General features: G+C 39.2%; 1 protein-coding gene across 5 annotated transcripts in view; it reads right to left on the bottom strand.

Moving 5' to 3' along the window:
• Kcnq5 (potassium channel, voltage gated KQT-like subfamily Q, member 5) overlaps window positions 1-17,382 on the bottom strand; it is a 540,825-nt gene that overhangs the window by 101,081 nt on the left and 422,362 nt on the right. For all 5 annotated transcript variants that reach the window (XM_013033629.1, XM_013033631.1, XM_013033633.1 and 2 more), the window contains exons 4-5: window positions 7,248-7,423; window positions 5,709-5,834 (exon numbers count right to left, since the gene is read on the bottom strand). In XM_013033629.1, coding sequence (XP_012889083.1) covers window positions 5,709-5,834; window positions 7,248-7,423 — 302 coding nt within the window. The remainder of the gene's footprint in view (window positions 1-5,708; window positions 5,835-7,247; window positions 7,424-17,382) is intronic.

Below are 17,382 nucleotides of genomic sequence, written 5' to 3'. Positions count from 1 at the left end.
TAACAAAGAACAAATAATTTCAGGAAAACCCATTCTTAAATTATTTCAGAATAAATCTGAAGTAATTTAAATGCAGGAAAATAATAATAGAAAATAATACCAAGTGGAGCTCAGTATCCTGGACCACAGGCTTCCAATTTACAACTTCTCTCTAGCTGGGATCATAGGCACCTGCCAACAGGCCCAGACTTTATTGATTGAGATGGAGTTTTATTAACTTTTCCCTATTTGATCCACCTGTCTCTATCTCCTTAATAGGATTACAGGCATGAGCCACTGAGCTCACCTCTACTTGAAATTAACACCAACAATTTCCTTGTACTTACCAACTATGAGTGCTCTCGTTTCCTTATCTATCCTGGGTACTTCTATAGTTTTTTTTGTTTTTTTTTTTGCGGGGGGGGGGGTCTGGTCATGGGACCTGAACTCTGGGCCTGTGCGCTGTCCCTCAGCTCTTCAGCTCAAGGCTAGCGCTCTACCACTTGAGCTATAGCACCACTTCCGGCTTTTTTTTCTGCGTATGTGGTGCTGAGGACTCAAACCCAGAGCCTCATGCATGCAAGGCAAGCGCTCTACCACTGAGCCACCTTCCTAGCCCCACTTCCATAGTTTTAAAGGACATGGAAAATTATAACTAGGAGTTATCTAAACAATGTTCTATGCATACCAGTCTAAAAAGCCCACTGCCTGTTCTGCATACTGCACGTTCTTGCTCATGTGGGGAACCTAAACCTAAAATGATGGTAGTGATAATGATGATAGGATATGAATGTGCAAGGAGAATTATTTGGAGGTGATCAATGGAAAGCGTACTGAAGGATAAAGAGGATCAATATATATACATATGTGTATATGTATATATGTATGTGTATATCTAACACACATATACTTGTGTGTGTGTGTGTGTGTGTGTGTGTGTGTGTGTGGCGGGGTGGGGGAGAGGGATGGTCCCTTGAACTTAGGGCTTGGGCACTGTTCCTAAGCTTTTGTGCGCAAGTCTAGCACTCTACCACTTGAGCCAGAGCTCCACTCAGGCTTTTCTTCGTGCTTAATTGGAGACTAGATTTTCATCCACTTTCCTGCTAAGGCTGGAGATCCTCAGATCTTAGCTTCCTGGGGAGCTAGCATTATAGGTATGAGCCACAGGTGCCCAGATATATATCTCTATAACTATGTCTCTATCTATAGATCAACTTAACAGAGTTTGAAAAAAAGGGCAGGGGTAAAAGGGAGTATAATGGAGAGAGTAAACTTTTTCATAGTGCACCATTTGCAATGTATGGAATGATCACAATAAAATATGCTCATATTATTAATGTCTAGTCATTCATAAAGAAAACAAAATTTTAACAAGCATACTAGTTTAAATTTATTAACCACTAAATCCTGGTGTATGTTCTTTGGACACTCAATAGACATCTAAGCCCTCTTGTTTAGTATTCTTGCTGAATGGGCTATGGACAATTTCATTAATGAGTCAGATGAAATCAACACACTGTAGAATAAAGAATCCTTTTTTTTAATTCCTAGAAGCTTGACATATTGGTCCATTTTTCTTTTTAGTGTCTCTTCAAGGCTAGACTTTTAATTTTTAAATGGGAACATAATTAGGCCACTAGGAAACATGTTAAGCACAGGTTAACCATCAGTCAAAACAATACTATTAAAATGGAAATCATAGAAAATATGTTGCCTCCCCTCTGGAAGTCGCAGATGTGACCTTTGCAAACCTGCTTTATGTGTTGTTCTGGCAGAAGAAAGTAGCTGGTGACTAAGTGAGAATATATTAAGAATTTCCCACACACTGCTTCACACACAATATAGCAATTCTTATCAGTAATTAAAAGACAAGGGAAACTCAAGGAAAGAAAGAAAATGAAATGCCAGACTGAGGCTCAGCAACAGCTGCATGGAAGGACAAAGCACACCTGAACGCGCCAGGATGGATATACACTAGAATTATGCAAGAGAAGCTCAAGAATAAGGAGACAGACTGCCTTCCCCCTGCTAGCAAGAAAAGCCACCAGGAATAAGAGACATGCCTTTGCTCTGTACAGAGGAAAGATATTTTAAGAATGTCAGGTGACTGCTCTCTTTCTGGTTTCTAGTCTTCTTTCAAATCATCTATAATGGCTTTTAGGTAGGGAAGAGAAGTTAAAAACCAAGATATTAAACCCCACAATGCTTCGACACTATACAAACCTATAAACATTTACTCAGACAATTCTGATGATCATTTACTGCTATTGTACAAACCACCAAATACGTCAAGTTCTGTTTAATGTATTTTTTTTGATGGTTAACTGGACTTTCCTGCCTGGGTTGGCTTTGAATTGTGGCCTTAGATTTCAGCCTCCTGAGTAGGATTACAGGCATAAGCCACCAGTGGTCAAGTTAATACAAAAAAATTTGAATGTTTCCTTGGCCTCTAACCAGTTTTGTGGTCTTCGGGATGATCTTCTGGTGAGTAGGGTAATGAACAAATATAACACAATTCTGGTGCTCCACAAAACAAATAAGCTTAGTGCTGATGACTCATAGCTGTAAGCCTAGCTACTCAAGGGGCTGAGATCAATAGGATGGTAGTTTAAAGCCAACCTGGCCAGAAATGCCTGCTAGACACCATCTCCAAAATAACCAGCAAAAAGCAGGACTGGAATCGTGGCTCAAGGCCCAGTAGCACCAAGTCAGCCAATCAATCATTAAATATGAATCACAATGAAAGAAAATGACACATTTATGTTGGCAAAAATCTAGTACTAAAAAAAAAAACCCAAAAAACACATGAGGCTGGGAAGGTGGCTCAGTGGTAGACCGCTTGCCTTGCATGCATGAGGCCCTGGGTTCGATTCCTCAGCACCACATAAGCATAAAAAAAATGGAAGTGGTAGAGCACTAGCCTTGAGCTGAAGAGCTGAGGGACAGTGCCCAGGCCTAGAGTTCAAGCCCCATGACTGACCAAAATAATAAATAAATAAATAAACGAATAAATTACTTATGAAGCTGGGCAATGGTGGCTTGTACCTTTATTCCTTGCTACTCAGGAGGGTGAGATTTGAGGACTGTGGTTCAAAGCCAGCCCAGGAAGGAAAGTCCAAGAGTCTCTTATCTCAATTTAACTAGTAAAAAAACAGAATGGAGCTATGGATCAAGTGGTAGAGCACTAGCTTTGAGCAAAACATCTCAAGAACAATGCACAGGTCCTGAGTTCTAGCCCTGGAACTGGCACAAATAAAAGAAATACTAATGATTTATAAGAGAATTTTACTTTGCTGGACCTAAGATAATTAAAATTCTTACCCAATTATTACATTTTATGTACCCTTTTAGAATGTCTTAAAGAAATAAAATAAAAATAAATGAAAAGTATACATTGTACACACATATATGTATTATGTATATTACTGTGGGATTTTTATTAGGGCACAGGTTTCAACAATTGCTTTATAAATTCCTTGTGTTTTAATTATACAGTTGTATAAGGAGGTTTCGATATGTTAGTCTCTGTGTATAATGCATCTTGATCAGTGTCAGCTCTTCCATCATTCTAACTTATAAATTCTTCACAATGCAAAGAAATTTTTTGGCTTCAAAGGAAAACTTTGCCATGTTCACAAAGAACCCTTTGCAGGTTGTTGATTCAGATTTCAGGGGTTCTGCACCTTTATAATGTCTGAGCTATTTTCTAATTCTTTAAGTCATATATAGCTCATAACCTTTATACTTTTTTGGGCTGGGGGAAGCTGGTAATAGGGCTTGAACTCAGGGTCCCTCATTCTCCTTTAACATTTTTGCTCAAGGCTTGCTTGCATCAACCTACCATGAGCCACATCTCCACTTCTGGATTTTTGATGCTTAATTGGAGATACAACTCTCTAGGCTTTGTCTATCTAGTCTTTCAACCACAATCCTCAGATCTAAGCCTTCTGAGTAGCTAAGATTACAGGGGAAAGCCAATGTGGCAGGCAAATATTCTTTTCCATCTACATGTAAATGGTATGTCCAGTGGAGAGTCTACTAGTTTTTTCCACTGAAGGTTTTCTTGTATTTGTACAAGTGTTTCAGTATTCCAGGTTTTCTAATTTTTTTCTTCTTTGGAAAGGATTTTGAATTGATTTCTTCACTGATAATGACATTTTTAATGAGTTAAATAAAATAGCACGTGTTTGTTTTCTATCGGTATGAGACTAATGACTTCTTTGGAAAGTTGCTTTTCAATAACAATATAAAGTAGGATGGAAACTTTTGAAAGTAGGAATATATAATCTGTGACATCCAAATGATTCTCATTCATTTGTTCATTCATTCATTTAGATTTCTATTTATTTCTAGTTTTAGTTCTTGTGCTGTTACTGGAGCTTGAACTCAGGGTTTCATGCTTTCACTTTGCTTTTTCCCTCAAAGTTGGCACTCTCCACTTGACCCATACCTCCACTTCTGATTTCTTGGTAGTTAACTGGGGTGAGAGCCTCATACCATTTCTGCTTAGGCTGCCTTCCAACTTCCATCGGTATCACCCTTTCCACTGTTACCCATCTCTCCCAACCCCACACATTCCTTCAAGTTATCTGGTTCCATTTGCACATATTCATTACAGTCTTCACTTATCCTCACCCTCCATTTGTCTATCTTCCTCCCCTTGACCCCTCCCACAAACAAATGTATTCTACTCTTCTCACTCCCCTTCAACTTCCATTCAGCTACCATTCTCCTATGTTTGACTTATTTAAAAAGAAGAGAAATAATCTGAGTACATTTTTTATGCCAGCTCTAAGGCTTGAACTTAGGACCTAGGTACTGTCTCCGAGCTTTTGTTGCTCAAGGCTAAGGTCTTCTACCCTTTGAGCCACAGCTCTACTTCTAGCTGTTTTGGTGGTTAATTAGAGATAAGAAGCCAATGGATGTTCCTGTCTGGCTTTGAACCACAATTCTCAGATCTTACCCTCCTGAGTAGTTAGGATTAAAGATGTGAGCCACCAGCTCCCAGCTAATTCTTTTGCTTTTTGAGGTAGGTTCTCACTATGTAGTCCTCGCTGGCCTTGAATTTGTTTTTAACTCCTTGCCTTAGCCTCCCAGTACCCAGCTGTATTACACAGCTGTCTAATTTGCTTTGCTAATAAAGATCAACTATTATATGACTGGAAAAAATCAGTATAACAACTGTCAATTTAACTCAGTCCTTCACAAAGTTGAAGCAAACTATTTTTTAAAATAATTATTTAAAAGTGATATATTTTGCCAGGTGCTGGTGGCTCATGCTTGTAATCAATCCTAGCTACTCAGTAGGCTGAGAGTTGAGGATCCAGGTTCAAAGCCAGCCTCAGCAGGAATGTCCATGAGACTATCATCTCCAATTAACCACCAGAAAACTGGAAGTGACACTGTGGCTCAAGTACTAGAGTGCTTGCCTTGAGGTGAAGTGCTCAGGGACAGTGCCCAGGCCCAGAGTTCAAGACCCAGGACTGACACACAAAAAAGTGGTATTTTTTTTTTTATTTTGGGCAACAATCTAAAAGGAATATAAATACGATTTATGAGAGAATTTAATTACATTGGGATAAAAAGATATAGAAATGCTTAAGACAGTAACAAATCTTAAGTGTTATCACATCCTTCTCTTTTGGCTGTTCCATCCTAGAAACCATTGCCTTATATGCAAAGGAATCATTGCATACCATCCAATAGATAAAATGGAGTTTTGTACTTACTGTGCCCCACCAGAGAGCATCTGCATATGTAGAAAACTCTTTATTGGCATCTTTTTCCACCAGATAGACAAGGAAGGATGAAAAAATAAGAACAAGAAATCCTATGTACCACGCTGTGATTAATTCCTAGGAATAAAAGGAATAAAGTATTTTTAGAAATCAAAGCCTTTGCAAAAGGAAAAAAAAATCTGTGTGATTCCATTCTCTATATTACCTTTGTGTGTGTGTGTGTGTGTGTGTGTGTGTGTGTGTGTGTGTGTGTGTTAGTATTGGGGCTTGAACTTAGGACCTTGAACCTTTGATTAGCCTTTCTATTCAAGGCTGGTGCTTTACCATTGGACCCGTATCTCCACTTGCAGCTTATAGCTAGTTAATTGGAGGTACAAGTCTCATGGACATTTCTGCCTGGGTTGGCTTTGTACCATCCTCCTCAGATCTCAGTCTCCTGGATAGCTAGGATTACAGGCATGAGTCACCTATGCCTGTCACTTTATTACTTCTTGAAGTGAGGGAGAATAATGGAAGGGGTGACATTGATCAAAATACACTGTACTGATATATTGATTTGTTGAATCTTTGTACAACTACTTAAAGATAATAAAAATGTAATTGTAAAAAGACAAATTGTATTCATAAACTAACATATTGAAATTGAGCCCCTTGATCAACTAGTTAAATATAATAAAAAATAAATAATTTAAAAATAAAAACAAATAGTAGCTACTCCTTAAAAAATCAATGAGCTAGATACTAGTGACACATTCCTATAATCCTAGCTACTCAGGAAGCTTAGATCTGAGGAATTCCAATTCAAAGCCAGTAAATAAGTCCTTGAGATTCTTATCTCCAATTAGTCACCAAAAAGGCCAGAAGTGGAGCTGAGGCACAAGTGGTAGAGTGCTAGCCTTGAGCACAAAGTCAGGGACAGAGCCCAGGTCCTGAATTCAACACCAGAACCTCCTCAACCTCTAATCCTTGAAAAACAAAATTGATTAATGCATTATACACCAGTACCCTGGATTGCTTTCACCAAGTTCTGAAGTAACTATTGCTTATAATAGGGTTCTTAAATTTTATTACAGCAAAGGAAAAAGTGTAAAACCCATTGTCTACAACCTCAGAAAGGCAGCCTGCTACCTTTAATCCTAGCTACTCAGGATGCTGAGATGTAAGCATCACAGTTCGAAGTCAGCCTGGGCAGGAAAGTCTGTGAAACTCTTATCTCCAATTAACCATCAAAAGAGCCAAAAGTGGAGTTGTGGCTTAAATGCTAGCATGCTAATCTTGAGCAGAAAAGCACAGGGAAAGCACCCACTGAGTTCAAGCCCCAGGAATGGCACAAAAAAGAAGACAGAAAGAAAGAAAGAAGGAAAGAAAGAAAGGAAGGAAGAAGGAAGGAAGGAAAGAAATTAATCAAGGAAGGAAGGAAAGGAAGGAAGGAAGGAAGGAAGGCAGGAAGGAAGGAAGGAGGGAAGGGAGGGAGGGAGGAAGGAAAGGAAAGAAAGGAAAAGAAAAAAGAAAAGAAAAAGTCTAGCATACCTTGCTGTGGGCATAAACCACGGAACCCAGTAATTTCCAAGTCCCGCCCCTGCGGTCCATGCGCACCATTCGGAGAATTTGGAGGAAACGTAGACTTCGGAGAGCAGACGTGGCAAAAATATTACCCTGAGTTTTTGCAGAAACGACTGCTATTGAAGCAATAAGAACGATGGTATCTGAAAGACACAGATGGAGACAGTCATAAATCACACGGCTAAGGATTTTCATCCTTCATCACAATATTTCTGAAATCTTCACTCTTTTAGAGTCAAACACACAGATCTCAAAACCCTGCCTCACCCCATGCTATTTAGAATGAAGTCAGAGATCTGGATGAGGAGCTACCTGAGTGCTTGTCTGTGTCCTGTGCTTTACCTGTTCAATTATAACCACATGCGACCTAACCTTCAATAACTTAGACAAGCTGACACTGGTGGATCATTATAATCCTAGCTATTCAGGAGACTGAGATCTGAGCAATGGGATTCAAAGCCAGCCCATATAAGAAAGTTCAAGAGATTCTTATCTCGCTAACCCACTAAAAGACAGAAGTAGAGCTGTGGCTCAAGTGGTAGAGCACCAGCCTTGAGGAGAGAAGCCAAGGGACAGCAGCCAGCCTTGAGTTCAAGTCCCAGTACCTCCAAACACACAAAAAGTCTCATTGCCAAACAAGCGTGTTACAAAAATTCCCTGATGCTGGGAAGCCCTAGAGCTTTGAAGACTGTCTGTGGGCCTCAACAGAGAAGACCACTCTAACTCTTTGCATGCAGTACTCTTCAGAGCAGATCTGAAAGTTTTATGCACAAATTAAGTAACAATACATCTGTTATAATAGCCTATGTAATAAAACACCCAATGCATTGCACAAGAAGGAGATATTTAATGTTTAACACATTAATATTTGGCTTAGCTGCCAAGTGCTTAGAGGAACCTACAGAAGAATACTAACCCTCACAGAGAAAATATGAATGGCATGAAGTGGGCTTTGAAATGGCAAAAGTAAATGGTCTCCAAGAGTAATTTGTATGTGTATGGGGGTGGGGGGTGGGTGGGAGTTGAACAGTATATACTGGAGCTTGAACTTAATGGGCTTCAACTCTTCTTTAGCTTTTTTGCAATCAACCACTTTGGTTGGCAATCAACCACTGAACTGCAGCTCCACTTCTGGGTTTCTACTGACTAACTGGAGATAAGAGTCTCATGAACTTTCCTACCCAGGTTGATTTTCATCCTTCCAAGTAGCTAGGATTATAGGTGTGAGCCTCTGGAGCTCAGATCCTGCAGCTATTTTAATATATGAGCTTGACCTTAATGTTCTCAAAAAAGAATTTCCTTCCTGCTTCAAGTGGGTTGTGCCTGACTAGGCTTGTGTCCTCTAAGCAGTTCTACTAAAAAGGTGTTGTGTTTGTAGTTTCCACGTGGTAGGGATTCACTGCCAATGAATTCATTTCATCCTTCTACCTGCACTGAAAAAGCAAGGCTCTACTGATGACAGCTGATAGGAGGTATGGATTACCCTCCTGGTGCTCCATTCTGGGTCAGTGATAGTTCAGTCAAAGGCCATTTTCAATCGGATCTATACTCTGAGTGCCTTTCTGGAAAACTGCTCAGAGAGACTCAAGTGTACCACTGAGTTTCTGGGTTGAGAAGAAGCTGAATGCATTGACACAGGACACTGGAGACATATTTGAAGGGCATAAAAGTCAATTGTCAAATAGTGTGTGATGGAAGTTTATTTTAGCAAAACTTCCTGCCAGTTTATGTGAATGTTTGACCTCCACCCTATGGTCCCAGGCCCATACAAACTCCAGGCAAAATCCCAGGTATGTGTGAACTCCTTTGAAATGCAGGCAGGGCAATCCACCTAAGCCCAGCTGTAAACATCCCACTGTGGGCCCAACTGAAAGGCTTAGGGGCTTTTCATTCACCTCTGCCTCCTTGCTCAGACCTCCTATAAAAACTCAGCTCCTGTCCCAACTGGGGGGACACAATCTCCAAACCCATGGGAAGGCTGTGCCCCTCACTATTCCTCAATAAACAGTCCTCACCTGTTGATGATTGAGTCCGGCCTCTTCCTTTTCCATTCTCCTGCATTTTCCTACATATGGTGCCAACACCCAGGAGAGGAAAAGCACCAGGAGTAACTGGGTGCCCTCTGCTGAGGGGCCATCTACCTTCTTGCCACCTCTCATGGAGTCTTTCTGCTACCTTCCTCCTCCTTCCAAGGCCTTTCTCCATCGGGAGCACTGAGCCCTCCAAACTTACTTTGGGCTAAACAGCCACCTGAAAGACCTTGTGGCCTTTGCCTTTGTAAGCAGTGCATGCCTCATGGATGGCCACCCTGAGTGGTATTATTGACCCCCTGAGTAAACCCAGAAAGGCCTTATCTCTCCCCCTATTTTCCTCCCTTTTCCTATGGTGCCGAAACCTTATGTTAGGAAAATGGAGGAGAACAGAAAAGGAATAGCCTGGACTCGATCATCAACAGGGAGGGACTGTTTATTGGGACACATACCTTCCTGTGGGTTGGGAGTTGTGCCCCTGAATTGGGACAGGAGTTGGGTTTTTATAGGAGGTCTGAGCAAGGAGGCAGAGGTGAATGATTTAAAAGCCACTAGGTCTAGGAAGGTGGGGGGCCTTTCAGTTGGGCTCACAGTGGGATGTTTACAGCTGGGCTTAGGTAGACTGCCCTGCCTGAACTTCAAACGAATTCACACATACTTGGGATTTTGCCAGGGGTCTGTATGGGCCTGGGACAATAGAGCCAGGGTCAATCTTTCATATTCCATCTTTACATACGTAAAATGATAGGGCCAAGGGGGGAGAGGAAAGTTCTTCATATAGGATCTTTGGATACATAAAAAGAATTGGGCTGAGAGGGGAGTAGCATGGAATTATGAGCACAAAGCAGATTCCCATCAATGTGACTAGGAAAAAAACAAGGTAGAATATTCATTGGTTATTATGGTTAATTATCTGTAGAAGTCAAGAGTCAGGTGATAAAGGACATTTGGGGAATGGGCAAAGGGAACTGTTAGGTAGATGGGTATGGAATAATGGTGGATATAACATGTGTCAGAGAACTTGTGGTCTGCCATGACACATAATGCTCTGGGTTCCTGCTCAAAATTCGATATCCACAGTGAAGTACAACATTGTTTAGGTTGAGTATGACCAATCAGAGCCATTTCTATAATTGTGCATGATTAGGATGGCCAATCAGATTTACTTCCAGGCAAGTGCAGTGGCCAATGAGGGACTCAAGTTAATGCATGGGCCCTCCCTGATATAGGGGGAGAAGGAGAATTAGTAAAGCACAAAGGCCACTTCCCTGGGGGACATCATTGGATTCCTTGGTCTGGGGCCTCTCCCTGCAGGGTGTGTGCTATCTTTCGATAAACTTGTGTTCTATTATACTTTACTACTCTTTTGCTACTTAATTCTCTACTTGGCACAGAAATGGGCCTAAATCCTCAGATAATATCAATTTCGTTGTCTAAATTATCATTTGCATTTTTAAAATTTAATTAATGTTTTTTTCTGAACTTCCAAAAGTCATTTAAGGGAGTTTCACAGGATTTGCAATTTAGCATGTCCATCATTCTTCCTCCTCCCATCTGTTCCCTCCTCCCCAGACTCATTCATATTTCCCACTTTCTTTGTCACTTATATATACTGAGTATTCTGGGTGTACTTGTGTCCTGTTCCCTTTTTCATTCAGCCATTCCTCCTACTAGCCTCTGTTATAATTATTAATGATGAACCTCTATGGGATTTCCTAAAATGAGTATCACTTTACATAAGAAAGAATATGTAAAGAACGAGCTATGAACAATGACAGATGATGGTTTTTATCATTTGGCGATATTTGCTCTGAGCATAGTAATTTACAGATAAAGACACTTTCCTTATATGGCCCTGCAGGACATTTATGCTTGCTTATATTTCATTGAAACATTTCATCTTTTCAATACTCAGGAAAGAAAGAGATACAATATTTCATTCATTGTGTTAGGTATTTGAAACAGTACATACAAGTAGATGGCTAGTAGGGGTGCAGAAAAACAACCCACAAATCAGTATTACTGCTCTTGGAATTTCTTCGTGGTCTAAAACATTATCTTACTTAAGTTTTGTAAGAATCTTATGAGTTAGCTATTCTACAGGCTGCATTTTACAGGTGGACAAGTGAAGAATACAAAGCACACATTTAAAAATTCCGGATTTATACTACAGCACAAAGACCAAATAATACAGTTAATTCATTAAGAGAAGAACAAGGTAAGTAAAAGGAACACTGCTAGTTTGAAACAATTACAAAAGTTATGCACGGGGTGAGTCATAATCTAAATGTCTGAAATGACAAAGTATGTGAAAGTAACAGCAGAACTGAGTTAACACCTTCATTGTAATTCAAATCAGATGAAAAAGTCAGAGTTCAGATAATGAAATCACTGATAAGCAACCAAATGGTTCATAGTGAACATTATCACAATACTGGTCCTGGTTGAGTTCTAGCCAAGTACCAGGATTTTCCTGTAAGCATTATCTAGATAATTTTTCTAGGCTAATATTTAAGTTATGAGAACTTCTTTTATATTTCTTAATGTGTTGGTTGTTTTTGTGGCTCATTGCTTTCTAGAATAGAGGCTCTATGAGCTTGAATAACTATTATTTTTCACTAATATAGTTCTAGTACCTAAAAGAGTGCCTGAAATGTGAATGCTATTGATCAAACTTACACTAATAAACACCTAAATGTAGTTTGAACTTTATTCTCTTACCACATCAGTGGTTTAATATCTGGGACATCAATTTAAACTAGATATGAAAGTTTAGCAAAGGATCAATAAATTCTACTACAACATAAACTGTCATCTATTAAAATTTATAGAATAAACCAGGAGGATACATTAAGATGTATTACTAATTAATCCTCTAAAATACTGAAACATAGGGGCCTTGTGTTTCCTTCAGGGGTATATTTTCATGTAAGGTATAAATACCCCTAGTGGGCTATTTGTATTAACAATTAACATGAAGGTATGCAGGTTTATTTGAATGGCTTTAGTTCATTTGTTTACCTTTCCTGGTTTAAATAGTTAATTAAGGACCAGCCCTTGGTCCTTACACATTCTTCAGACCATCCATCAATCCCTACAAGTTTGGTGGGCATCAATGATTTTGTCTTTTGTTTTTTGTTAATTGTGAAAATACTGTACAGAGGGGTTACAATTACATGGGCAAGATAATGATTTTGAAGGAAGATTATTTTGCCTCCCAAAGGTCATCTGGCAATGTCCAGAGATGTATGTGCTTGTCACAAATGGGAACAGGGTTACAGCTGGTCTTTAGTATTATAGGCCAGGGTTGTTGATAAATAGCCTTCAGGTCTCAGGAATTATAAATGAAAGTCACGAGCCAAGAGCTGGAGGCTCATACCTGTAATCCTAGCTAATCAGGAGGCTGAGATCTTGAGGATTGCAGTTCCAAGTCAACCCAGGCAGGAAAGTCTGTGAAACTCTGTGGGGATGTGGCTCAAGTGGTAGAGTTTCAGCCTTGAGTGGAAAAAGCTAATAAATAGTGCCTAAGCCCTGAATTCAAGCCTCAGTACTGCACTTACACACTTATATGCATATGGGTAGGCATAAGCGTGCGCATACGCACGCGCGCACGCACACACACACACACGACTTGGTTCCAAATGTCAGTAGTGCTGAAGTTGAAAAACATTTATACATTCTTATATTTAATCCTTCAAACAACAGTACCACAACCATCTTACAGAAGCAGATGGGTTTGGTAGTGGTCAAAGACCAAGGCCCAATGTCTGTACTTTGGCCTCCTACTTGACTCCAAAGCTGTGCTTTTAGGAGCTAGGCGCGCCACTGCTCAGATGAAGAAAACCAAGGACAGCATGGGGGTGGAGGGAAGATGAAGTTGTGAAAGCAGGTGAATAACAAATCAAGAATAAATTATTGTCACATAAAACATTCAGGGGAGAGAACTGGGAGGGTAATGTAGAAATAAAATGTTGCTAAGAACAGATGGTACTTTTATGGATGTATCAAGAGAAAATGGGGCTAGCGAAAGAAATAGACCTGCTAATAAATAAGGATGAGCACTGAATTGCATGGAAAAGAAAAGCATGCAATCCCAGACTCTAAAATCCACCTCTCCCAGAAGAGACAGACAAACGAGCTGTGGAATGGTGAAAAAGTAGTTATTGATTATAAGCAGCTGAGTAGAGATGTGAAATATACAGTATTATGAAGTTGCTCCACAAACTTACTGAATCATTTCAAATGATTTATTGATGAGTTTGGGACATTTAAGGAGACTGCAAAGTTTGAGTGAAGCAAACACTATAAGGACATTTAAGGCACGCAAGGATTGTGAAGGGGCTTATTACTGGACTGCTGGAAACTGGAATGATTTAGTCAGCAACATCAATATGAATCGATCACAGTGGATTAGCCATTGAAATGCCACAGCATTCTTATTAGCAGGTGGATTCATATCCAAAGCTGCCCCTTCTTAAGCCAAGGACTGGGTTAAAACAAAGCCACTTATATATACATCTGCCCTTGACAGGCGGCGGTGTTGCACTAATTACACTATATAATGTCCATTCGAAGATGTCGTTTAGCACAGTTTAAATCACAATGGGAAGAATAAGTCATAGGGGTTGAGAAAAGTCTGGATGAACATTTTCAAACTAGTGTTTATAAGAATCCATACATTTTCTAGAGTTCAGCTACCAGAAGGCTCAACCTTAATTCCTAGATGAAAATACTTTCTGGAGATTTCCTGCCCCCTCCCTCCTTCTCCTCCTTCTCCCACTCTTCCTTTCTCTGGCTCCCTTCCCTTCCTCTTTCCCTCCCTCCCTCCTTCCCTCCTTCCTTTTTTTCCTTCCTTCCTTTCTGTCTTTCCTTTTCATCATTCATCAGTCTAAGAAAATGTTCCCTCATAGCTAACATAAATTTCCTCCTTACACTTAAAATTCATCTTGTTCTTTCTGGAAAAATCAAAGGGCAACCAATATCAAATCCCTAAACATTGTATGTTTTCTTGTCCTCCCTTTATGTTACAAAGTGATGTTAAAATGAGCAGGCCTGTGTATTTTTGTCTTGGCAATACTGGGTTTTGGACTCAAAGTATCATACTTGCTAGGGAAGTGCTCTACCCCATGAGCCACACTTGGAATCTTTATTTTGCTTCCGTTACTTTTTCAGGCAGGATCTTGCATTTTTGTTTAGGGACAGCCTTGGACTACAGTTCTCCTATCTATTAGGAATCCCTACTAGCTGGAATTACAGATGTGAACTATCACATTGAACTTACTTGTTGAGATGGGGGTATCATTAACTTTGCCCAGAGCTGACTACTTCAGAGTGTGATGTTTCTGATCTCTGCCTCCAAAGTAGCTGGAATCACAGATGCACCAAGTTCTGTATATCAGTTTAAAATTATTTTCTTCCTGCCACTCATGGGGCTTGAACTCAGGGTCTGGGCACTGTCCCTGAGCTTCTTTTACTCAAGGTTAGCGGCTCTATCACTGGAGCTAGAGAGCCACTTCCGGTTTTTTTCTGTGTATGTGGTACTGAGGAAATGAACCCAGAGCTTCATGCATACTAGGCAAGCACTCTACCACTAAGTCACATTCCTAGCCTAAATATTCTTTAAAGATAAATGTATAAAAATTAGATGTATGGTACTAATTCTCTGTACATCTGTTTTTATAGCTATTCTTTTCCTACCTCCCTGCCCCCTCCTTTCTCCCTCTTTCCATCCTAAATTCCTTCCTATCTTCCTTACTTCCTTCCAGTTTTTCTTTCTGTCTTTAGCTAAAATTACAGGTGGGAGCCACTAGTGCACAGTTCTGTTTTTTCTTTTTGCTATCATTAAGTAGTTGTACAAAGAGATTTCAATTCAACATGTCACTTTATGGGTATTTTTCTAAGGATAAATTCCTAGAAATTAGATTGTTAGGATATTCTATATATGGTACTGATTTTCATAAACAATGTATGACAATACTTGTTTCTTTCCCCTTGCTAATATAAAACAACAATGCCAATAATACCAACAGTAATAACTACATTTACTGTTTAGTACATGATAAACATGGCTCTAAGCATTTTCACATATTGCCCAGAATATTATAAGCATAGCAATTGCCTATATGGATAGCCAAAACCTACCCTCCCTCCTTTATGAAATAATGAGGCTTGAATTCAGGGCATTTCACATAAAAGTCGCAGACAGCACTGTACCACTGCGCCCTCACACTGTAGCACTCGACGCTTCTTTGAGTAGTTATTTTCTTAGAGCCAGCACAAAAATGAATACAATTTTACAATTTTAAGTGTCATAAAATTGAATTTTCCTCACTTTGTAGCTCTGAGGCTGAGGTACAAATATGCAAAAATTAAACATTCCATATAATAAAAATTCTCACATAGATTTAGATGCAAAGGCAAACCTGGGAAAATACGCAATATATATGTAATGAAAAGCAATCATGTATTTAATACATAAAAACACAAAATATAGTAGTAGAAAATTGGACATAAAATGTGAATAAATATATACAAAGAAGTTCTCTATAGCATAGTTTGGAAATGTTAATTATATTTTATTTTTGTTATTTGGCAGGTACTATACCACTTGAGCCATACCATTGACCAATCTTAGTTTTCAAAATTAAATGTCATATACCATTTCACTATCAAAGTGACAGCATTTTAATTGATCAAGAATCTAGCTGGGCACAAGGTGATTAAAATCTGTAATTTTAGCTATTTATGAGGCTGAGATTTGGAGGATCTCTGTTTGATGCCAGCCTGAGTAGGAAAGTCTCTAAGACTCCATTCCCAAAACAACTACCTAAAAACAGACTGACAGCATGGCTCAAGTGGTAAATCTACAGCTTAGCAAGCAGGCTTAGCTAGCACAAGGCTGTGGGTACAAACCCACAAAGAATAAATAATCAATAATAAATAACAGAAAGTAAGAAGATAGAACCTTCTTTCATCAAAGTTTACTGTAAAGATAAAGCAGTATTTTGGGGGGTAGGAGACAATTTGGCATTCTTTGCCAAAAACTTGAACAATTTGAATACCTGTTATTTCATTTTAGTTTTAGAAATTTTTCCTAATGAAAGTTTGTGAATGTTAGTAAAAAAAAAAAAAGTTTACATCGGCATGTTTAGAATAGTAGGAAAGCATTGATAATTATTCATCTAAATTAAAACCAACTAGAATTTCTAAAAAAAAAAAAAAAAGAATAAATCCTAGATAAAATGGTACTTCCTTTCCTGGGCAAGGACTGGAGGATTTGAAAGTTTATCCACCTGAGGTCCAACCAATCCAGGCTCTCCATCCATGTGTTATAAAAATTAGGGTTTAAAGTCAGGGTTTCACACTTACTAGGTGTTTTAACACCTGAGCCATGCCACTAGACTATTTTGGTACTGGCACAAGAACAGACCTCAGGACCAATGGAATAGAACTGAAAACCCAGAAATGAACCTACAGACATATAGCCATCTAATCTTTGATAAGGGAGCTAAAAAAATAGAATGGAAAAAAGCCTCTTCAGTAAATGGTGCTGGCAAAATCGTTTAACTACTTGTAGAAAACTAAAGCTAGATCCTTATATATTACCCTGCACCAGAATCAACTCCAAATGGATCAAAGACCTCAGAGTCAAAGCAGACACTCTGAAAACATTACAGGATGGAATAGGAGAAACCCTAGGTCTCCTTGGCACAAGTTGAAATTTTCTTAATAGAGACCCAGAAACACAACAAATCAAAGGTTGGACAAATGGGATTGCATAAAATTGCAGAGCTTCTGCATGGCAAAGGACATAGCTAGCAAGATCAATAGAAAGCCCATGGATTGGGAGAAGATCTTAATTAACTATACAACGGACAAGGGTCTCATATCTAAAATATGCCTGGAACTCAAAAAATTAAATCCCCCAACAACAAATCTTCAAAGAAACAACTGCTTAATAAATAAGTGCGATAAGGACTAAAAGAGAAACTTCTCTGAAGAGGAAAGAAGGATGGCCAATAGACACATGAAGAAATGCTCAACCTCTCTAGCCATAAAAGAAATGCAAATCA

This window comes from Dipodomys ordii, unplaced genomic scaffold, assembly GCF_000151885.1.
Source record: "Dipodomys ordii isolate 6190 unplaced genomic scaffold, Dord_2.0 Scaffold172, whole genome shotgun sequence".
Classification (NCBI taxonomy): Eukaryota; Metazoa; Chordata; class Mammalia; order Rodentia; family Heteromyidae; genus Dipodomys; species Dipodomys ordii.
Note: the sequence above shows the minus strand (reverse complement) of the source record. Positions and strands in the feature narration are given on the sequence as shown.